The sequence below is a fragment of the Cottoperca gobio genome, chromosome 14, assembly GCF_900634415.1.
Source record: "Cottoperca gobio chromosome 14, fCotGob3.1, whole genome shotgun sequence".
NCBI lineage: Eukaryota > Metazoa > Chordata > Actinopteri > Perciformes > Bovichtidae > Cottoperca > Cottoperca gobio.
The window spans coordinates 5,335,152-5,358,629 of NC_041368.1; the positions used below are offsets into that span (position 1 = coordinate 5,335,152).

The following is a 23,478-nucleotide window of genomic DNA, read 5'->3' on the forward strand; positions in this document are numbered from 1 at the left end:
CAAACAACTTTATAAAGATAAAATATAAGGAGAAGACTACATGATACATTTCCACGACAGTGACTTTATCACATATTTACCCTAAAAGACATAGACAATCTGTATTTTGCCTTGAGAAACAACCTTCAATTAACCAGAGAAAAAGACAGTTGAGATAAAATCTCTTTCACCAGTCACCTGGCAAAGAAGGCAGTAAAGTTACATGTCAACCTTCATTTAAATCTGGCCAGAGAGATAAGGGAACCTAGTTTTAGTGTATCCTGCAGGTCATTCCAAGAACAAGGGCTATAATAATATAGACTCCTTTTTCCAGTCTATGTGCGCACATGTGGCACTTTTTAAGCCTAACCAGTTATTAAATGTAAGATTATAGATATTTTGTAAATGTAAAGGATTCACTATTTGCAGCATGGCCAGTAAACTTTGATGAGAAACATTGTGTGCATGTAGTGTTATCTCAATGAATTCAGCTGTTGCCTGACAGTGTTTAAACTGTGCCCAGTTTAGCCCAGGTCCCTGAATGTGCGCAGAGCTACTGTGAAAGAGCGTCTCAGTGTCTGCACCTTCTGGGTTAGGGGTAGGTACCTTGTTGACAGCATACAGTCCATCTTTTGATCCGGACAGTGGTGCTGGTTATTGGACTGTAAGCCTGCAGCATACTCTGGGCCAGCTTCAACATGTGGCAAGCATCCATCATCACAAACATCCCATAACCAGTTGCTTGAAGTGCAAAACAGTATTTTAAAGGCTCAAGAGGGTTTGCTTTAGCTTGCACCCAAGTTGTTTCCACATGCTAATATTGGAGGCATGCCATCCATTGTAACACACACTCATGCATTTCTTCCAACACATGCACAATTAGGACCTTCTGTGTATCTGGGGCCATATTACAGAAACTTCCTAACTTGCAGATTCTATCTTATTTGTTTGGTAACCATGGTAAATGGGGTTTTCTTTTATCTCCCAAGTTAGCGTTGAAGCACATTTCCATAAAACAACATATTTTTTTATTTATCTACAGATGGTACCAACACCTCTTACTAATCTGTTTTGAAGTGCACACCGTTAATGTTGCTCCATTTGTTTAGTATGTTTCAGTATGTTTCAATGTTTACAAAGTTGTTTAGCTTGGTCAGATGAGAAATGTAGCGCTGGTTGTTAGGTAACAGACATAAAAGTTGATAAGTGATGTTGGATTGAGTATTTAGAATTTCCTACCTTGAGATTACATACATTACATAGGATGAAGTAAGATAAGATAGGAGTCCTAAAGTTCATTAGGATATTCATTCCTATAACTATTCCTTAAGATGAGGACATGTGACAGAGACTTGGTCATGTTGTAGGCAATAGGAGCCTTCCAATATCCTTGTAGGTCAACCACCATAAAAACAAGAGTCCTCAGTAGCAACATCTGTCTTATTCACTCCATCGCCCATATCCACAAATCCGCAAATTCAAACATTTTCTCGGTATGAGGATTGTACTCTGCATGTTTATTTGATAGCCATGGCATCCAACATGAAAGTTACACATCCACATTTAGCCGGGTCGTCCTCTTCTCTTCAACATGTCCAACACCATCATGTTGAGGCCAGGCTTGGCATCCACAGAAGTCATCCACATTTGTAAAATGAAAGTCGTTATTAAATGTTTTTGACCCGGTATTTTAATAAAGTGCAATCAAATGACAAGATGAATACCTTTTCAATATATGTGGATGTGGGAAGTCAAAATGGAGAGACTCTCTCAGATAGTTATACACTTTTGGACCATATAGATCAGTGTTACTCATTGCGCGGCTCGCCAAGCTTTAATTGGTGGCTGGCATGGCAGTAGGCTAAATAAAGGGGTGATAGATATGATTATGCAGTCAATACAGAATACAGATATTTCATAAAAACACTAAAAACAAACAGGGCTATTACATATAACCCATTAAAACACAGTGTCTGCTCTATTAGCCTACACATAATTAAAAAAATAATTGATAAAAGATGTAAATATAGACTCGAAACAAGATATTTAAACTTGCTCAGCGGAACACTGACTCACTGCGGAGTTGCCAGTTTTGGCGGTCTATCAGCACTACAATGGTGAATGTGCTCATGGACGGGTAGATACATGGTGGGCTAGTATAGAAATAAATACACTTAAACTCATTACAAATATGTTAACATTAGCATGCTTATGAATATGGACATTTGATAAAAAATAATTTATATCGCTAAATTGGAGCATTTAAATTGGAGGATACTACGACCAACCTGGCACTTCGGCGCTCCAGTTAACTCGTTTCACCATTTCATGCCAGTTCGCGTGTGTTTCTACAGACGTCAAATGGATCCAACAACCGCAAATCGAGAGGAAGATGCTGGAGATGTGGTTTGTGGACAGAAAACAGCTGCTCCCGTTAAAAAGAAAGAAAGGTACGAGCCATACAAGACGAGCAATGGAAGTTTGATGAAAAGTGGACAGAGGAATGTGTATTTGTCCCTTCGTGCTTAATGTGCAAACAGACCCGCTCTGTTTCAGGCGAAGTCATTTGGAGCGGCATTTCTAAACGACATCCAAAATTCAACGAAACTTACGCACCTGGAAGTGAAATTAGTACAAATAAATAAAGAAATAGAGCAGCTTTCTTCTCTTTCTGGACAACAAAGGCTCATACACGGGACAACTAATACAGCTGAACGATTAACTGAGGCATCTTTTGAGATCGCATGGCTTTTGGCTCGGGCAAAAAAACCTTCTCAGACTCAGAAATTGTGAAACACTGCTTTTTGGCTTCAGCTGAAATATTGTTTGCAGAGTTTGACAACATCATCCCAGTATTAAACTAATCCTGCTTTTAATGAATGTATTGGTTGGCTGCATTGCATATTGTATGTTCTGGGTGGGATGACAGATTAATAAACAGACATGCCTTTTATGACGGGATGTAGCTTTTCATACTTTGCAGTAAAAGTGGCTCTCCTATTGACTTTGTCCTGTCAATGTGGCTCTCATGTAAAAAATAGTGAAGACCACTGATATAGATGGAGAGAGGGGGTAAACTGTGTTGTGTAAACATCTTGGGCAGCTGTGGCTCAGGAGGGAGAGCGGGTCATCCCCCTGTCGGAAGATGTGTGGCATATCCCGATGCTGATTTAACAGCATCTTTATTACACAGGTGTGCCTTGGGTTGGTCACAATAAAAGGCCTTAGTTGTAAACCGACTTGATTGGGCAAATGCTCACGTCCGATGGTGCCTGACACTTTGAAGGAGTGTTTTCTTCAGAATCCTGTGTGACCAAAAACTGAAGCCCTAATAATGTGAAATCTATAGTTCAGTGACTAATAAATGTCTTGTTTCAAGATAAAACTGCACATTTTAGAGTGGCCTTTTATAGGCTCTTTTCACAGCAGCCATTTGGACATGCCATTGCAGGGTAAACACAGGTGTAATTGATCAAATTAATTATGGTCTCGTTTTACTTAGTGTGTCACAGCCATTCCAGTGAGTCAGCATGCACAACACCAGGGCCATGGCCCACCTAAATGGAACAGGGACATAATTCATGTTATTAATTACCAGTGTATACCCTGCACTGAAAAGTAAAAATGGTTGCTTTGGAAAGGGCTTACTGTGACCAGCCCAAGGCGTACCTGTGTAATAATCATGCTGTTTATTCAGCATCTTGATATGCCACACCTGTCAGGTGGATGGGTTTCAAAGGGAAAGTCCTCCCTAACATGGAATTAAACTAAATTGTGGACAAAACCTGAGATAATTGCATAGAAAAAGTCTTACATCTTTTATTTCAAAATGAGAGCAAGAACATGTTTATATTTTTGTTGAGTGTATATGGATCCATTCATGTATAAAACTTTAGTATTGCAGTTGATACTGCAATTACTGAAACACACTGAAACGATTATGAGTGTGTGTAGCAGAATAAGAGTATTAGTACATACTATAGTCAACAGGGATACATATATCAGTTCTCAGTGTATGTTTTAATTGTTTTAATTCTTAAAATAATTATCTGTTGAGTGTAATATGAAGATATTCCAGTAGGTGGAGGCATTGCAGCATTTTACGTCCGATACGCCGTAAAAAAGAAATCCAACAGAAGAAGTTTGCGACGTCTGCTGTCGTAAATAACGTCAAGATGTCTGAACGACCAGCGTATGGTTTAGCTTGAAACATAACAGCTTAGTTTTGTTTTTGGTTTACTTTTTCTTTTGTTTAATTTGGCGACTTGTCTTTGTATTAGATGGAGACCGATAGCGTACCATGAAACTCCGGGAGCAGAATGACAGGTGAGCTGAAGCTTTTATCAGCGGCAGTCTAGCCTAATAGAAAACATCTGTTAGCTGCTGATGCTAACGGGCATCCCAGTTTGCTTATCAGGAGAGGGTCAGCTGTTTTGTTATCTGTCTGTCACTACTTTTGGTTTTTATTTCCTGGGAATTACTAATGTACCGACATATAGTTCAGTTAACGTTAATTAGCTTTGCAAAAACATCGGACTAAACCCGGGTGAGACGTTCTGGATGAACAGCACTGACTGTTAGTCCATTTAATTAAGTTGGCAACAAAACTCAAGGTAACCTAATAATTGTATCTGTTAGTCAAGACACAAAATACTGTCGTCTTCATTTGTTAGTGTCCGCTTTTAAACATTCTGCAATACTAGTTAATAGTTAATACTTCTACAAATGAACCATAGTCCTATGATCACAAGGTTACCTTATTGTCACTTATTTAGGCACTTGAACTTAGTCTATCAAAGGTTTGTGTGCTGGGAGCCCTCTATTCAGAGATAAATGCAAAGAATTGCAATAAAACATTGAACTATACAGTAATATCTGAGATGAACTAACATACTTCCATAGTATTATACACCTTGTTAATACAGCTGTAATCACAGTTGCTGCTACACATTGTGACCGAGGCTATTAAAGTTGTTTTTGTTTATGTTAAAGGAGTGATTCCAGAAGAGCACTGAAACTGAGGGATTCTCCTGCTGTAATGCAGCCTAATTCAAGTGAGCGAGGCGCTCATGCTGGAAATGGTTTATCCCTAACTCTGCAACCAGAGATTACCAGGACACCAGCCTCTGGTGGTGGTGGTGGTGCTGCTGCCAACCCTGAAAGCAATGAGGTGCGGGTAACCATGATGAGCAAACCTGGGGAGTCCAGTGGAGGCGCTTCATCCAGGAGGTCCAGAGTCAACTCCCACAGCCACTCCCACACTCAGCCACAAGCACATAATCGTATGCCGCACCACTCAAATTCTGAGCCTGAGCTCGACCCGCCTGACTCTGATCTGGACTCTGGAGAACCCAGCACCTCCTTGTCTGAGCTTCGGTGTCTCTTCCGCTGGCTTCAAAAGAGTCTTCCTTTTCTCGTCATACTTTGTGCTAAACTGGTCATCCAACATGCTCTTGGTGAGTTTGAGTTTAAGCTATGGTTGGTAGCTTTATCAGAAATAACTTGTTGTCATGTTTGCTGAAACTGTCACTATATCCTGACTAGTGCTAGAGACAGATGATCTATGAAAAAAAAATTCTCTCGCTCCCCCCAGTGCTCCTAATGGCATTTGAAAGATTCCACTGCGCCGAAGGAAAACAATAAATCAGAGCCAAGGAGTCTCTAACAAAGTGTCAATCACTGCTCGTGAACTCTCATCAAATTGTCAAAAGAGGCAGTGCTGATCAAATATGAATCAACATACTGTTACTGCATTGCCTATTTTTCGCCTCAAATGTTTTCAGAAACATATTTTAGTGTACTGCAGCTATAAAATGAGAACGTTTGCTCCAGCCGGTGGACTGTTCTTAGTTTCGGCTCGGCTATTTTCAGCAGTGGCTGGGTCACAAACAGTTTGATCAGAGTTCACGAGCAGTGATTGATGCTTTTGAGACTCCTCGGCTCTGATTGGTTGTTTTCATTCGGGTGCCGCGGGATCTTGCAAATCAAATCGAAAGCACTGGCAGAGGAACCTGATATGTTTTACAGATTATCCCTCTCATTCACTACTGTCAGGATATAGTGACAGCAAATTATTTGTAATACAGTTACACCATTATTGCATTAAACTCTTTCTCTCCATTTCCCAGGGCTAGCAGTTGGGGTTGGCCTCTTCACAACTTTTCTATATGTGAATAAAAACATTCAAACGCAAGTCTTTCTTCAGGTAAATTACAGAAAAACACATTTGTTGATTCCTTATGCATTTCCTTGTTATTAGATTCCTAACCTGTGTGTTCCCTCAGGATCGTCACTCAAAGCTGCAGTGTGTATGGCTGCTACTGTTCCTGATCTCTTCCACCCTCCTGCTTTACTACACCTTTCTCATTGAGACACTTCACCATTGGTAAGAGTGAATGCATCATCTCATATTAGATTCAGATTTCTTTATTGTCCATTAGATTTGTATAAAATATACATTTGTCTTTTGCACTGGCATTTAAGACAACACAGACCATACACGACAATTATGCATCTTAAAAACTTCAGGTGAGCGAGTGGCCATAATGAAAGTGCTGAGTGGATTGTTCTTCCACTGGCATGTCAGTCCGTCAACATCCCAACAGTGCCTGATTATTTAATAATAAATAAATGTACATTTAAATAAGTGATCATGTTGGTTGCAGCCTTGATGCTTGGGAGGGGGGTTTGGGGAAAGGGTTAGTTATCCCTAAAAAAAACCACTGCTATTTCCTGTAAACAATTTCCTGTTCTTAAAATATAATCTCAGTTAGTCTCTGTGGATTGTTAGCAAGCAGAACACAGTGTGTGATATCCTCATGCTCTGGGTGAACTCCAGCAGAACTGCTGACTTAAACATCAAAACACGTCTTTCACTGGTACAAACACAAGCTTAAAATCCATATTGTGGCATATTGACCAGTGTATGTTCATATAGCCCACATGTACTGCAGTTTAGTAAACCGCTAAACCTGGAATTCAGTGGATTTAAATGATTGTGCCATCTAACCTGATTGATTGACTTCCTTCCAGCCTCATCTTCCTCAGCCCAACCATTGAGCTGCTGGGTTTCTGGGAGGTTCTGTGGACTGTCGGCATCACCAACTTCATAATAAAGTTCCTCTTTATGGCGATTAAGTGCCTTATTCTGCTGCTGCCATCTTCACTGGTGACCTACAGAACCCAGGTGAGAGTGATGGATTCCTGCTTTAGATTGTTGGTTAAAAAAAAATATATATCCCTTGAATGTTAAGTTTTGGCTACGACGGCGTATTAGGACCATTGTAGGTATAAAAAAAAAGCCAGGGGGTGAATTTTGTTTTTTTTACAGATTTCTGAGATTCTAAAGTTATACATGTGCAAGAGAAAAACAACCTCGTTACGAGGATGGTAAACGGGGAATGCCACACGCACACGGAGGTGCAACATGGTGATATCTTTCATCTGTCTGTCGCGTTGTAGTTCCTGATGCACAAATCTGTCACCTCATTTCAATCAGTATGTTTTTTCGCAAATGTATGACCTCATTATCACAGAGAATATCCAGTTTTTCTCTTAAATTTACAACTTTAGTTTCGGAAATGCACATTTTCTTTCTCAGAATATTTCACCCCCCTCCCCTGCCTCCATAATCATTAATGTTTTACCTACAATGGCCCTAATAAGCCACCGTATTTGCCAGTGCTGGTTTAAAAGTTATTTTATTTTGTGTTTACGGCTCTAGGGGCGGTGGGTGATGCTGACGGAGGAGCTGGGTCAGGTCCACCAGGCCACGGCTCCTGTTCCAATGTGGTTCCGCTACCTGGTCACGTACCAGGAGGTTGACGGCACCCCTGGACTCACACTGGGGGTCCTGCTGGCTTTGCTCTACCTCATACTGAAGGTGTGATCCGTCAAACAAACTAGAAATAGATCTTTATATTATTGATGTTAAAAACTAAAAGTGGAACTTTTTCTCTCTTTTTAGCTTTTAGGATTGTACGGACAGTGGACGTCTTTACTGAAAACTGTGAGGATATTTCTAAAGGGCGAGGTCAGTGGGAAACTTTCTTTGGTAAACAGTAAATGGTCACATTCAGTAACCAGCTGTGTTGAGATGTTCTTTTGTTTTTGTGTTTCTCAGTATACAGACACAGCAGCCACTAGGAGTCAGTGCAGCGAGGCTGGAGACGTCTGTCCCATCTGTCAGGGAGAGTTCAGGGAGCCTCGGGTTCTAATCTGTCAGGTAAGACCACAGAAGTGTGCGCTGCAGAGCCTGCCGTACCATTGGTCAGGTTTTATCATTGTAGTTGTAATATTTATATTTGATGTTATCGATTAGCTTTTTCTGCATTAATAGGCGGCTTACGATCCTTCAGGCGGCTGTCACACACATCCCTCCTTTTTAATTATGTTATCAAACTTTCTGACACTATACAGCAGTTGTAGAAATTCTGCACTTTAGATCACAACTTTGTGTTCATAGAGCAGGAGCAGTGTAGCTTCTGTAATATTTAGTAAATTAAAAACTTCAGACTGTTACATAGTTGCAATTATTTTCTTTATTCACCAACTTTCTTTTATTTGCTACTGTAATGATGTTTTTTCCCCTATCTGCCCTCATGTTTTCCTGAATGTTATGTAGCTCCATCATGTATAGTAAGTGGATAACATGCTGTTCTTTTCCTGCTGTGCAGCACATATTCTGTGATGAGTGCATCGCTCTGTGGTTTAACCGGGAGAAGAGCTGCCCTCTCTGCCGCACCGTCATCACAGAGAAGGTTTACAAATGGAGGGACGGAGCCACATCTCCACACCTGCAGATTTATTAATTGATGAGGTATAGGTGGGTGGGGATTTTGGGTGTGGGACTCGTATTTAATATGTAATTTTCTGTTAAACCCCATTGACAAGTAAAGTTGTACACACTGTTTCATGAAGCGGCTAAGGGCTGTGCCCCCTGAGGGCCGAGGTTAGTAAGGATACAGAAGTTGCTCCTACAGCAGGAAGCCCCTGGTTATTCACCAGTACATCCTTACCTGTCACTCTCATACAACAGGTGATTTTTTTTCTATTTTAAGTTGTTTCCTTTTGTGTTGTTGCTTTTATTCACCTTTAAACGTAATATAAACTTTCCTCATGGGGCAGCAAATTGTTCTACTTCCACACTTTCTTCTACTTGTAAATATGGCAACATAAGAGAAATATATAAAGTATTTTAAACAGATTTTTACTCTATCCCACATTTGAACAAACACATGGACCCTCTGTGTTTCTGAGCATCTTATTTGTAACAATAAGCGTGTAGAGGTAAGCAGCCTCAGCTCAGGAGTGCATGCTGAGTTCTGCTTTATCTTTGAGCTTGAATGGGACTGCAAAGGCTTTTAGGAAGTCCAGTTCAGTGACCTCACGTGACCTGCATCGTCAGCCTGCATCCAGCCACTGTACATAGCAGGCTAAATAATAACTTTATGTGATGGCTCAACAGTTTGCCTTTTGCGACTGCTTGTGAAATTGATTTACACAAATTATTTTTCTATAGAGGCGGACATAGCCTCGCTTTTGTAAAAACCAAAGACTGGGATTTTATTCTATTTTATTATGTACAAAAATAATTTCACTGTGTACTTATTTGTATCCATTTAGATGCATAAACTACCTGAATAAAGACCTAAAATGTAAATGTTTGACCTGGTAGATTCTCTTATTAGCTATGCCTGAAAGCAACTGTCCAAATAGGATGGAGACCGGTGTACAGAGGTACAGAGGAGACTGGTGTACAGAGGAGACCAGTGTACAGAGGTACAGAGGAGACTGGTGTACAGAGGAGACCAGTGTACAGACTGCTTCAGATGATAACATGACTAAACTGTTCAAATGAACAGATTTTGTTACGTTGCCACTGCTCAGAGACAATATCTATTTTTATTTTCACTTCATTATGTACATGATACAAAAACATTCCCCATCTGATAGGGCAGATCTAGAGGTGACTAAGCAACAGATATTTAATGCCCACCAGTGATTGAAAAGTAGTGAATTTACTCCAAGACGGTGTTTCCCACCTGAAGAAAGCTGTTAACATGGTTCTCCATCTCCGTGTGGATATACCCATCTCCCATATACCTGAACAGAAGCACTGTATCATTGTTAGTCTCCCAACCTCTCAGACCCGACACACACAGGCAGCAATGATTCCCCTCAGATCAGATATGAAGCAAAGAAATTAACATCCTTGGTTTTGCATCAGTTTTATTTCTTCACACTAACTGCCCTTGCTTTAAGCCCTGCTAAGTTTTCAGCAAGGAAAGTGTAAGACATTTCTTCTGAAAAGCCCCCTTCAATATGATGCTATGCCACACAATAAATACTGTGAGACTTTTAGGTCACTGTCCTCAATTTAGGAAAAAAACTAAAACTGCGTGTAAGACGTGTTCTGTGGAAATAAAATCATACTGTCCATGTTGATTATGAGAAAATAAATCTGACACATTCTGCTGCCTTATCTAAATAACACTACATAATAAATACATAGTTTGCATACTGTGAACAATGCAGTGGCAACACAATGGCACATAAAAATAAATATTGTAACAAAAAGTTAGTGGAGTAAAAAGTGGAGTGTCCTAAACACAGTACACATTGTTGTACAGGAATGGTAGAAGAAAATCAAATTGCTCAGCCCGACACGTATCCAAATTAGAACCTCAATCTAAACTAGCGTCGCCTCGGTTACACATTAAACTGCAAACATCAACGTGGAAAGTCAGTATGATAAAATATGACGACATGAGCGTGTTTGACCTTTGAACCTTACAGTTCTTATAAAACCCAGCGACACTTTAACCGCTGTAACTGTCCAGGCTTGTTTATCAACAAAAATTATTTGGATCATTCAAACAGTGCTTTTGGTCAATTCGTTAAACACTAAGTATTTGGAAAACATGAAACATTAGGGAGTCATTCAAACTGAAGATAACGTTCATCCATTCAATTTTCAGTTGACATGATGGGAACCTGCCGAGAAGCTTTGATTGGCTCGACTCCCGACTCATACAGCAGCTTCACTTCACACAAACACGTCATACATCTCAGTCCAAAGAGGGATTAGTAGTTGGTCCACTCGTTTAAATCTGGGATTATCCTCCTCCCTCTGAGCCCTGTTACTGTAAATGCACAAAGAGTAGGGCTGTATCAAATAACATATTCCTTTTACATTCAAAGCTTCTATTGAAGCTTCGGATCGCTGTCGTCATATTTTAGGACGTCATCACCCTAAATAAAAAAAAATATCCTCAATTAAAATAAAGTGATTCTTCTGATTTAAAGTCTTTTTTTATTAAACAATTTCTTCCACTTCTTTCTACAGTGGTTCAGATGAAAGTGATGCACATACATAATGATCCTTTCTTTCGTAACCACTTAACTCATTTACTATAATGCTGTTAGAGCTGAAATCGTTTGTTATTGTTATATAAATGTAATTATGGTGCAGTCATATTGCACCTCGTTAATACAGGTGTGAGGTAAGTTTTTGACTGCAGTGAAAATGTTTTGGAAGGACTCACCGCCAACTAATACAGATTGAAACCGAGTATTTGGTTAGATAAAAACGTGAATTTTGGAAATTATAAAAAAAAATAATCCCAATACATTTTGACTTTTGGACGCTCTGTAGTTATTGGAAATGTTTGGATCAAACAAGTTAGAAACAATCGTACGCAGCCACACTGGAATCTAGTTCTACAAATAGTATAAGACTGATAATATTAGTGTAGCCTAATCTCTACTTGCAACTGTGCAGAAATATCATCTTTAAACTAAAGAAACTGCAGCATTCGAATGATTTTGAATGAAGCTTCAAACTTCTTGGTACAGCCCTAACAAAAAGAAAACGCAAAGCACCACAAGCACATAAAACATGAACACTGCCTGAATCAATAAAGGGCAGCAATATCAATTTGGCTAAAACGTATTTTGGGTGAATAGATTAATTAGAATTTGCAGGCATCATTCAAACTAAGGGCAGGAAATGTACGCAAAAAGGCATTTAGTCTGTTTCCATTCAACACAAAGAAACTGAACAGTGCTTCAGGTCAGGCCTCCAACAAAAAGCATTCCAGGCAGACAAGTAAAGCAGTGCCAGCATTTGGTATTGATTGTGGTGGATGTGATGTTTTCAGCTGAAATTTCACTTGTCTTTTTATAGCTGCTTTTCCACAAGTCGTGCTCCACCTACTCCTGACCACACGCTCCAGTGACAAAGGCAATGTGATTGTTTCCCTCAGAAATAAAGGAATACTGTGTTCATTGTGGAATTGTTATCCAATAATAAATCTACCTACTGATGGTGTAACCTGCAAGTTGATGAACGTTAACTCAAATAAAAGCCTGGTATATTAAAGGGGGAAATAAAAGCCCCTTGTAACTAAAATTCTCTCACTGCGATGGAGGCAGTGAGTCATTAACACTAAAAGTAACATTGTCCAGACTCAAGGATAAAACAGCACCAGTAAATCATGTGATAATGTTAGTGGAGTAAAACCACCTCAGCACACTCATCAGCAGGCATTACCCAGCCAACAAGCTACTCTCACACAACTTCCCCTCCTGACCGTAGCTACTGCACTTCAACTGCTGATTATCTGCATCAGGCCGAGTCAGGAGGGATAGGAAGGCGCTAGTGGAAGAGCTGGTGATCAGCACTGACAGTGTCAGTCAATTTAAAAAGAAATTCTACAAGTCTCTTTGAAACAAAACAACAAAGGGGAAGGGAATGAGGAATTGGAAGTTTGTAAGCGAGCCGTGCGTCATAGGTTCATCCGTAGATGTTCGGGCCGCTTGGAGTTCATGGGGTAGGTCTGCTTTTTGTAGGGTCCTGCATTGATGCCTGAAGGGTGCCTGATGGGAAGTGGCGCAGACGCCTCGGAGGCGCCACTGCTGCACGTGTCCATTTGCTCTTCCATGGGCTGCTCCACGGTGCGGCCAGTCAGCTTGGGTCCCCGGGGCCAGCAGTCCCCTCCGACAAACTTCACCGGACTGTGGAAGAGTAAGATGTGAGGAACTGTTGTCTGTGATGCATCATCGGTGTCCCACAGCTAATGCTGGACATGTGGTTATTCAGACAGAACATGGAGACCAAAGAAAATATGGCTAAAAGTTTCAGGAGGAATGATTACATGGACACCGTTGCTCAAACAGTTTGCGGATATTCAGACATAAGTTTATCAATTTCCTTTATCTGCCTGACAAGCAGAGGGGTGGGTTCCAAAACCCAGTATTACCCTTGGGGTAAATTAAAGTATTAAAGGCCGACGTATTGATCAGCTCCGACGTTGCCGGTTCTTCTATCGGTACTTCATGGTTTAGCTTATTATCCTGCTTCCTGTGTCGGGGCTGAGCTCCTCCACACAGATTATTGAATTTATATCGTGACTTTGCTGTTGTAAACATTACTGTTGCCACTCTAGAAACATTTATTTATATCTAAAATATAAATCAATTGGAATATATATATATATATATATATATATATATATATATATATATATATATATATATATATATATATATATATATATATATATATATATATATATATATATATATATATATATATATATATATATATATATATATATATATATATATATATATATACACACACACACACGCAATTATTTAGTAATGAAAAATAACAGATAAGAGTACCGATAAAGAACCGAACCGATAACTAAGAGTAGTGGCGGTATCAATACAATTCTGACGATATCCATTCCTAAGCAACTGTTCTCCTTTTAACAAATGTGTCTAAATAAAGTTCAGCTCCAGAGTTACAAAACTGACCCCTAGTTACTGTATCTAACCCATAGTGAACAAATGTTTCTGTTGTGCCATTGGAAAGGAGCCGCTAATCCCCCGTCTAATGAGGCACACGGTCAGCAAATGAGTAATCGATGTAGGAACTTGCCGAGGGCAAAATTACCTCACAGGTGTTCTTGGGCTTCCTGGGAACTTCCGTGGCGAGCGCACCTTTGGCTCGAAGGAGAACTTCTCTTTGACATGTTCCAGCACAGATGGGGCTACGTATGTGAAACCCTGGGGAGGGGTTGGAGGACAAAAACAGAGAGAGGTCTGAGTCCACCTCTTCAAAGACCATCTTTCCAAAAAAACAACCCAAAGCTGATGATGAGCAATGAAACGCTGAGTAAACTATATCATGCAATGTGGTGGCACAGTGAGTTAAGCTTCCAGGAAAGCCAACAGGACTACACCAGATGGGAAGCATTAACCGATTCTCGTAAGTCTTACTTGTTGAAAAGGAAATAAAAAACATTGTGTCCAGAGTTGGCCTCTGTTTGTATGATTGTTTGCAGACAACAGAAACAGTAAAGGGCAAGAGTAAATGCCAGTGTTCTATTAAAAACACTCCAACATTTGGCAGCATCACCTTCAGGACCACTAGAACTGTACTATTCAAACATTAAATGTATGCTAACTGTGTTCTTAAGTGCAAAACTCGACAACAAATTGTGAGTCACATACTTCTCAGATTGGCTCTAGACATTGCAGCCTCATCACTGTTCTTAAATACATACATATTAGTCTCCCGGGCGTTACTCAGCAGTGGCCTGTCCCACTTTATACTCTTGTGAAGGGAAATTTAAATTGCAAACAAACAATAAAGAGGGTACTGGCCCAAGAAAAATAAACAAAATCTCTATTTTAATCCTCAGTAAGTGGACATGTTGTAAGCAAAATAAGAGTAATGAGTCATTCTTTCTTAAATAATTTGTTATGAGATAATGAAAGATTCTGGAAACCCCAGCAACCGAGACAGAAAGGCAGACAGTGCCCTGTTTGCTGAGGGGTAGGACCCTAGTCACCCACCAGGAAGGCTTGATTTGCGCTTTCGCTGAGCGTGGAGTCGTCAGGGCTGTCCACTGGTGTCTGGCTGGTGAACTTGGAGTCAAACTGGCTGGCGTCCTCAGCAGATTGCTGCCAAAAGAAGCAGATCAGTTAATCATCTTGCATGGACGGGGGACATGTTGTTGGATGTTGAAGCGTAAAGAAAACAACTCACCAGGTACGGTTTAAATGGAGGCTCTACTTTGCGAGCAAGGAGGTCGTCCCAATTTATATGGCGGAAGAATGGGTGGGCCTGAAATACAATGTCAGCAGCAGATTTTTATATTTCATGATTACTACAAGGTTTTCCAAGAAGCATGATCATTTTCTGAGTTATTTTATTAAGGCCCAGATATATGTTAACGTACTGCATGCATGAAATTGTAACTCTTCTTTCAACAGATGTACATACCTGGACCTCAGCAGCATCTCCCTGTCCAGCCCCGAGTCGCAACGAGGCATTTCTTTTCAGCAGCTGAAAGGAAAAGTTTGGACTCATTGTTCTGCCACTCCAAATTGTTTCAGCACAGACAAGACGTCCAATGAAGAGGTAGAAGCAAGGCTTTTACTGCTCACCTTTTTCAAGAGGTCCCTGGCTTCTTGTGTGAGGTAAGGTGGAAGGCTGAGTTTGCATTTCAAGATTTTGTCAATCGTCTTCTTTCGGTTTTCCCCAGTAAATGGAGGCTATGAAAAAGCAGCAGGACAGAAACAACAGTTATCATTTGACCTTACAGGTTGACTTTCTTTTGCAATACTACTATAGGATGGATCAATGTGCACTTACCGCTCCTGTCAGCATGTCATACATGAGAGCTCCCAAACTCCACCAGTCCACTGCTCGGTTATGTCCACTCCTCATCAGGATCTCTGGAGCCCTGGGGACAGAGAACAGAATGAGCAGATACACTACACTGTGAGAACAAGGAAACTCAATGTACACGTCTGCAAACATTCATCTATAAATGCTGCATGATGATTGTGTGACATACATGTATTCGATAGTGCCACAGAAGGTGTGGGTGACCGTTCCGTCATGGATGGACTCTTTGCATAGACCAAAGTCTGTCAACTTCACATGTCCTGGAAGGTAACGGAGACAGAGCAACGACATGAGAGAAACTACACAACAGATAAGTATCAAATTACCTGCAGAAAGGATCCAGTCTGGGAACAAAAGGTCATATGTGGGAAGGATATTTATGTAAGAACAAGTTTTTCTAATCTGCCTTTTGTTAGGGACACTTGAGGTTTGTGTACCGTTGTTGTTGAGCATGATGTTCTCAGGCTTCAGGTCTCTGTAGATGATGCCTTTCTGGTGCAAGTGACCCATCGCCATTGAGATCTCAGCCAGGTAGAAACTGTCAACAGAAGAAAAGCAAGATGCAGGTCTCACATTCAGCAAAACTTTATTGACATCAAGTGAATCTGATTTTCTCCATTATTATCACTGATTATGTACATTTATGAATGTTCTACAGACTCCTCAGTGATCTGCAGTAAAGGTGTTATTCTCAATGTCATTTAGGTCATTCTAGGATTATGACAGACCCTTATTTGTTCAGCAGCTTGGTTCATGTAATAGCTAGTTGCTCGACAGTCTGTTTATAAAACAGAACAGCAGGTACTGCAAGTTGTTGGTCCTGGTTCCAACTCCAGGTGACCCTCACACTTCCTCAGAAACGTGAAGGTGTTGGATATCAACATGTTTTTACAAAACTGAAAGCTTCCCATTTAAAATCCCTTAAAAAGAAGGTTTCATTGCAAGCATTAGACTGCCAGAGACAACACGTCACACTGACACTGATCACTTCAGGCATCAATAAAAGACCTCTAATGCAACATTTGGGGTTTTTCTAAATTAGATTTTGTGTCGGTTGAGTTTGAATGAAGTGTTTTGTACATTAATAAATAATAATCATTGTTCAAATCCCTCTTGATTTTATTTATTACATATTCACTTCAATGTGCATCATCGCACTGGAAATGGGGAGAAACGGAGCATGTCCACCCGGCTGTCATGTTTCCATCACTGCCGATCGGAGTTTGAGCCAATAAATACTGCGACTACTGAAGAGTCATTTGTCCCGCGAATAGATGCAGATTGTAATCTTTTTACACTAAAGACAAAAGCCAGATGCTAGTGGGTGTTAGTCCAGTGGGACGGGGGCTTAAGAGACAACTGGGTGTTTGTTAAGATGTCCTTACCGTTGCCATTTGGAAATAGTTTAATATTGTAAATAATGCGGTTGGCGTTTAAAATATGGGTACAAACACAGTACGTGAGTGGAAACGGGGATAAAAGACTCAAATAAATTTTGATTTGACATGTTTAAGCATAACATCCTGAAACAGGAAATTTTCAAAAGAACTCAATCTTGTTTAATTTTAATTTCCTAGGATAAACTCCCATTGACCACCAGAAAGGCTGTAGATGAGTCAGAGGAAAGCTAAAGGATAATGTTATCCCTGGCTTCACTAGTGACGGACAATCTAACTCACCATGCTGTGTCTTCCATGAAGATGCCCTCTCTTTCCAGTTGCATGAACAGCTCCCCTCCTGCAGTCACCACATACAAAGTCAGTCAGATGTATTCACAGTGGAAATGGAGACTCACATGTTCACTTAACTGGAAAACAACGCCCATCTAATGTCCAGTACATACACAGAGTGCCATGCTCATAAAATGATCAAAAACAGTTACTGCAATTAAGAGTGCAGGCGTTTGTACTGCACTGTGTGTGATTGGGCATCACTATGCTCACCGCTCAGATACTCCAGGATAAGGTACAGCTTTCCCCCGGTCTGGAAGGCATAGATGAGGTCCACAATGAAAGGGTGCTTCACCTCCTCCAGAATGTTCCTCTCAGCTTTGGTGTGTGCTGTGTCCTTCGCATTACGGACAATCATGGCCTAGCAAGGGACAAACAAAGCATGAGAGTCAGGACGTGTGAAACTATTGGGATAATGCCTTTAACCCCATTAGCTAATTTCAAAGCTTCAACATCAGCTGCAGATGCAGAGCAAGAATCAGGACACCAGGTTAGTAGCTACAGTCAAGTCTCATTAAGCCAATAAACACAGTTATTAACCCAAACCTCAGGCTTCGGGGAATATGAACTGAGCAAAGTCTGGCACCAGCTCTGTCAGCTGCAAAGAGGAGGCCAAGCTGAACAGAAGCAGCAGATCTGAGGTTTCATGGGAAAAAAAGCTGCTGCCATTATTTTGGGTGGTCTGCCCTTAGCTTCTGGCTTCATAGCTGAATGCACCAGTACGTCACCAGAAAAGACACACAGTGACACACAGAATATGTGAAACAGTTAAAGGGACAGTTCATATTGTTTGAAGTTGGGTTGTATGAGGTACGTATCCATAGTCAGCGTATTACCTGTGTTATTGTGTGGCTTTGTAAGTCACAAAATAACACAAACAAACCAAACGATCGAGGCAGCGGTAAACCAGCTACTCCTGTGTTTCGCAAGCCAAAACTACTGGTTTTGTCAATGGATTCAGGTGGTTTTGAAGAGAACATAGAGATCAGCTTCAGTTCTGGTCAGATGGGGCTGTCTCACAGCAAGGTAAAGGGGTGATAATATTTCAAATGTAGCGTAAACTTAAACTGATATTAATTTTGGTTAAAAAATGCTTGCTGCTGCCCCTGTGCACAGCAGTGCACTGCTTAGCTTCAGTGCTGGTACTCCTGTCTGTTTCTCCAAACTGGGGACACGCTCACTGTCATCTACTGTAGTAATACACGGACTATGGATAAGTACCTCATACAACCCCACTACTAACAATCCAAACTATCTCTTTAAGCTGCATTGGGACTGAGTATTCGATGTGCTGATTCCCCATAGATATATGTTAATTGTGTATGCCAACTGGATTAGATAATGCAGATGCTATTCCTTTCACACTACACTACATTATTCTGTTTGTACACTAGGGGGCAGTTATGCCCACCTTTATTGGGTGACTGAAGGACAATGAGCATAACTGTGTAAACTCTCTAAATCAATAAGATATTTATCACTGAATAATATTAAAACCTTCAGCCAAACCTGAGACATACAGATTCACTCACCTTCTTCAAGACTTTCATAGCAAATATCTTCCCGGAAGTGGCACCTGATACCTTCCGAACCTGAAACACCTGTAAAAACGTACAGCACATATAGACATTTACACAGGTGTCTGTAGGCTTCACCAAGTTCATGTAAGACTTTTCAGACCTTTTTAATACCACATAGAATAAAACCTAATGCCTGCTTCACATACCAGCCAGAATATGAAAGTATGATTGAGCATCTTTGAATTAAGCTCTCTATAAATAAAATGTATTATTATTATTATTATTATTATTATTGAAAACCAGTAGCATCCATATGGCCTAGAATTATTGAATATTATAGTAGTTCTCACAATGAGCAAGTTACTGTAGCTAGCAGTAGTGACAGTGCTTGTTATACTGTAGGTCTGATGGTGCTGATTGAAACTGTATTAAAAAAAAAAAGATTGGGCACCTTCCTGCATGCAAAATTAACTGAAACTTAATTCAAAGCTTTTTAAGACTTTTCAAGACCTACAGATACTAGTGATACCCATTCAGCAGATATTTCCATCTAAAAATGTGCAATTATTGTTTATCTTATCAGTATTGGCCATGAGAAGCAGGTAATTATCGTTTATTGACTGAAAACAATCCATATTGTGCATCCCTAACCACAAGAATATCAAAACAAATGATAGTGTTTCAAAGAATGTAATTACTTTGTAAGGCTGAGAAATGCCAAAGCTGCAGAAAATTACTTCTTAGTAATGATACACAAAACCACTTCAAGAAAGAATTAGTCATGTGTCGGCTTGCTAAGTGAAAAGTGCTTCCAAAATAACTGATGTGCACTTTTCACTGATATATATCTCTGGGGATTGAAAAAGACATTTCACTGACCTGGAGAAGAATATGTGAATGAATGTTTTCACCCTGACAGTGTAATATGAAAGGGTCACATACAGTGCCCACTGAGAATTAACACCCAACTGTACAGCTCTGCACACAATGCTTTAGTTTCAAACCTGCATATTGGTTCCAACCTTCAAAATCCATATTTCAACTCACGTTACGTCATAAAGAGGAAAATGGAGAAAGAGTCGAATTCACAAGTTTGTACATGTTCATGCCAGACAACCAGATGCCTCACCTTTCCATAACCACCTTTTCCCAAAACTTTCAGCAGCTCAAAGCATTCAGGCCTGATCTGCTCTGTTCCCTTGTTCACGCTGTTCTCTGAAATTTCAAACTTCTCACAGTCATCCATGTTACTGGCAAAACAAAAAAATAAAGAAAATAAAAAGGGGAAAAAAAAAAAATCACATTTGAAACATTAATTTAACACGTTTACAATTTAAAGACACACAGCAGTATTTATCAATGTGAGTTACAAGCATTTGGTCCTAAACATAGATCCACATTAGTGCAGAGACCCGTCATTATATCTGACCCTACCCAAGATTATATTAATTATTACTGGGTCATTATGGATGGGTGACAAATTAAAAAGGAAATGAGTAGAGAAAAATGCAGATGCTTTCCTACGGGGCACAAGGGTTCTTATTGGTTAAATGAAAATGATGTGAATCATGTTATGGTTTCACAGTCAACAGATCCCAATTGAACAGTAGGGGAAACCTTAGACCAGTGTTACACATCACTCTCCAGCATCAGCATCAAAACACCAACAGATGGAAAATGTTTTGGAAGAACGCTGTTCATCCCTAAAGTAGAGCTCCACAGACAGACTATGCCAATGAGCACTGACGCGGTTCTGGAGGCTTGTGATCTCTCATGGTTCTCTTAGTTTTCCCTTTAAGTTGTCACCCATTTCTAATTTCTTCTTAATAAAAAGATCAATCAATCACATTTTATCAATCAACCAAATGACCATTACTACAGAAGCCATCAAAGCACTAACATTTATTTACAACTCCTTGAGGATAACTTCCAGTCACCCAAATAAAAACGTACAACTTTGAAACCCAGTGAATTAAAGTTTAGCTTGTACTTACAATTCAAAGCCAGTGCACTGGTCCATGTATTCACTGAGCTGGCCCTGAAAACAAGAAGCACGGGACAGGACAGGAAATCTCAGCATACAGGAATGCAATGGAGGACGTTAATAACCAGTCAACCTCAGCTTATTCGTATATGATAAACGTTACATATATTGTTTTTACTTTAAGTTTTAATGAGTTCATTTCCTAGCCAAATGTTTAGCCTAAGTTAGTTAAGTTAACAGGTAGCTTGCTAGGTTACTGGTTAAATACTCACACACTTTAATTAGCAACATTATTCAAACACGACCATGTTTGTAACCAATAGCTAATCGACAAATGACCGAGGATCTGATACATAACGCCAACTGACGAACTAACTTCACGTTAGGTGAGGTGGGAAAGCTAGCACATAGTGTAGTCATTTTAGCTACAGTCCTGCTAGCTGTTGATAGGATTTCAGCCTGTCGTTGTGAGTTCGTTTATATCCCACTTATTAACGTTGTCAAACCATACAAGTGACATTCGTGTTACTAATTAACCCCATACAGTAGGATAACGTGCATCCCTACAACAGACGACTGTCCATGCAGATGCATGGTAGGACCGCTAACTCCAATGTCGGACATGCAGTTAGCTACGCCCGGTGAAATGTAACGTATAACGTTAGGCAACTTATACTTCGTTTGTATTCAGCTTTCGTTAAGGTCCTGGAATCATTTGCCATTTTTTCGACAACCCAGAGCTGACATGGTGGCGATGTGGCTTCACCGGGTTTACGCTAAATGCGCTTGAGCGCGTTTACGTTAAAATAAGCAGAGAAACACGAACTTGTCCACCGCTAACATCGTTACTTGTGCGGCGATGTGCTTGACCGGTGTCGGTAATGAAACTGAACTATGCTAGGCCATCGTTTTAAATTCAGAAAATGCAATGAGAATATCTTCAAATAAGGTTTTGTGACTCTTTAATGGCGCACTGCCAGATTCCGCGGGAAAGGGTGAACGAGGACATGTCCGATAACTGATGCCCGGTCACTGGTGTTAGCACCGCAGGCCTCGTAGCTGCTAAGTGCTAGCTAACGGGATAACGGCGGCGGTATTAGCCCAACGGTAACGTAAACTCACCCCGTCCTCAAGTTCGTCGTCAGAGACATTCTCATCCGGTTGATCCAAATCGATGTCGAAAACCCCGGCCATGGCCACGGCACTTCACTCAGTGTTAAGTCAGAAAACACAGTCCCGCTCCCCCGTCTCATGGGAGAGCCATCACAGTTACACCGGCTACAGCGGAAAGCATGGGCTAACATCCAGCTAACCAAAACAAGACAAGGACCGAGCTGTACCATAAGCCTCTAGTGTCGGACACCGGGACTTCTGGGCTCAGGGTGGCTGGGAGACATAAAACATGAGTGAAGGATTGACAAAAAAAGGGGATATTTGATCTTATAATATGTCACAGGTAATATAATTGAGTCAGCTGTCCTTCAATTAAAAACAACTATTTTACCTCACTCAGAAAACAGGCTGTATTGTATCAGAGCCAGTGAAACCTGCTCTGTAGTGGAGACCTGTATTACAACAATATATAATTACCCGGTGGTGGAATGTGACTAAATCTTACGAAAGACTTCCAGTCAAAATTAGTCTCTTCCTTTTATGACGGGAAATATTGTACAGCTTTATTTACTATTAATTAAACAAATTAAGATTTGTCTTTGCATTCAAGATGTATAAAGACCATTTAAAATATAAGATTTTCTTCGAAATCAAACAACCCAAACGTATATAGTCTACAGTACAACTGAAACGATTAGCCGATTAGTGACGGCATTTATTCACTATTTTTAGAATATTTATAAACAGTCAGTCGGGTAATTAAGCAGATTAATCCATAACAAAAATAATCATTAGTTGCAGTATACAAAATAGGTACAAAATAAGATCCTCCTCAACAAACTACAAAAATAAAATCTTGCATTATATGCATGAGTAATAATCGTATTACACAATATATAATAATAATAATAATAATAATAATAATAGTTACATCGAGTACTGTAAATACTTCAATTACATTTTCTTGATCATACTTTTAGTTACGTTACATTTCCTATGCAGGACTTTTACTTGTAACATTGAGTATTTTTTTTAGTGTGTGGTATTAGTGCTTTTACTGAAGTAAAGGATTCTTTACTTTATTCAGAAGTAATCTTGTGGGACATCTTTTATGTGTGTATCAGCATCACACACCTTCAGATAAATTTTAACCAATAGGTTTTTTGCTTTAAACCTTTCATTCACAAACCTGGAGGTTTTGAAGTGCATGGTTCCTAGACATCTGAGAAATCATTTAATGTTCCTCCTCGTACTACAGGTCTCACTGGCTTCCTCTGGTTTCCTCTACCTACAATATAGACATATTCATATTCTGCCAAATCATAATCTGGTAATCTACATGGAATTATCTGTGGTTATGGTGGTCTAAACGTGCAAATAAATGTTTAACATCCTCTTGTTTGATCTACACGAATGAATGAAACCTTTATTGCCCCTAGGGAAATG

The 23,478-nt window shown here is 40.0% G+C and overlaps 2 protein-coding genes across 4 annotated transcripts; one reads left to right on the plus strand and one right to left on the minus strand.

Annotated features, from left to right (window-relative positions):
- The first annotated feature begins 4,115 nt into the window (after positions 1-4,115).
- rnft1 (ring finger protein, transmembrane 1) lies at positions 4,116-9,644 on the plus strand. Of its 2 annotated transcripts, none has more exons than XM_029447713.1 (9): positions 4,116-4,305; positions 4,972-5,435; positions 6,108-6,184; positions 6,264-6,364; positions 7,012-7,165; positions 7,703-7,861; positions 7,946-8,011; positions 8,102-8,203; positions 8,655-9,644. In XM_029447713.1, the coding sequence occupies exons 1-9, from the start codon at positions 4,280-4,282 to the stop codon at positions 8,787-8,789; spliced, it is 1,284 nt and encodes a 427-aa protein (XP_029303573.1). In that variant the 5' UTR covers positions 4,116-4,279; the 3' UTR covers positions 8,790-9,644. The 2 variants fall into 2 exon arrangements, with proteins under 2 accessions (XP_029303573.1, XP_029303574.1); XM_029447714.1 differs by lacking the exon at positions 4,116-4,305 and adding an exon at positions 4,438-4,592.
- Positions 9,645-9,863: 219 nt separating this feature from the next.
- On the minus strand, positions 9,864-22,597 carry rps6kb1a (ribosomal protein S6 kinase b, polypeptide 1a). Of its 2 annotated transcripts, none has more exons than XM_029447711.1 (15): positions 22,042-22,597; positions 20,930-20,973; positions 20,065-20,185; positions 18,948-19,016; positions 17,629-17,776; positions 17,365-17,422; positions 16,123-16,223; positions 15,855-15,945; positions 15,650-15,740; positions 15,442-15,549; positions 15,278-15,340; positions 15,041-15,118; positions 14,848-14,955; positions 13,943-14,055; positions 9,864-12,996 (listed from the first exon to the last, which is right to left on the minus strand). In XM_029447711.1, the coding sequence occupies exons 1-15, from the start codon at positions 22,111-22,113 to the stop codon at positions 12,768-12,770; spliced, it is 1,494 nt and encodes a 497-aa protein (XP_029303571.1). In that variant the 5' UTR covers positions 22,114-22,597; the 3' UTR covers positions 9,864-12,767. The 2 variants fall into 2 exon arrangements, with proteins under 2 accessions (XP_029303571.1, XP_029303572.1); XM_029447712.1 differs by having other exon boundaries at positions 20,065-20,150; positions 22,042-22,138.
- Between the last annotated feature and the right edge of the window lie 881 nt (positions 22,598-23,478).

Coding starts and splice junctions, on each gene's coding strand:
- rnft1 (XM_029447713.1), top strand. CDS start 4,280: ATGAAACTCCGGGAGCAGAATGACAG. Junction 7,166..7,702: donor TGGTGACCTACAGAACCCAG/GTGAGAGTGATG, acceptor TTACGGCTCTAG/GGGCGGTGGGTGATGCTGAC. Junction 8,012..8,101: donor GGATATTTCTAAAGGGCGAG/GTCAGTGGGAAA, acceptor TGTGTTTCTCAG/TATACAGACACAGCAGCCAC.
- rps6kb1a (XM_029447711.1), bottom strand. CDS start 22,113: ATGGCCGGGGTTTTCGACATCGATTTGGATCAACCGGATGAGAATGTC. Junction 15,119..15,277: donor GAGATGCTGCTGAGGTCCAG/GTATGTACATCT, acceptor ATTGTATTTCAG/GCCCACCCATTCTTCCGCCA. Junction 12,997..13,942: donor AGCCCAAGAACACCTGTGAG/GTAATTTTGCCC, acceptor ACTCTTCCACAG/TCCGGTGAAGTTTGTCGGAG.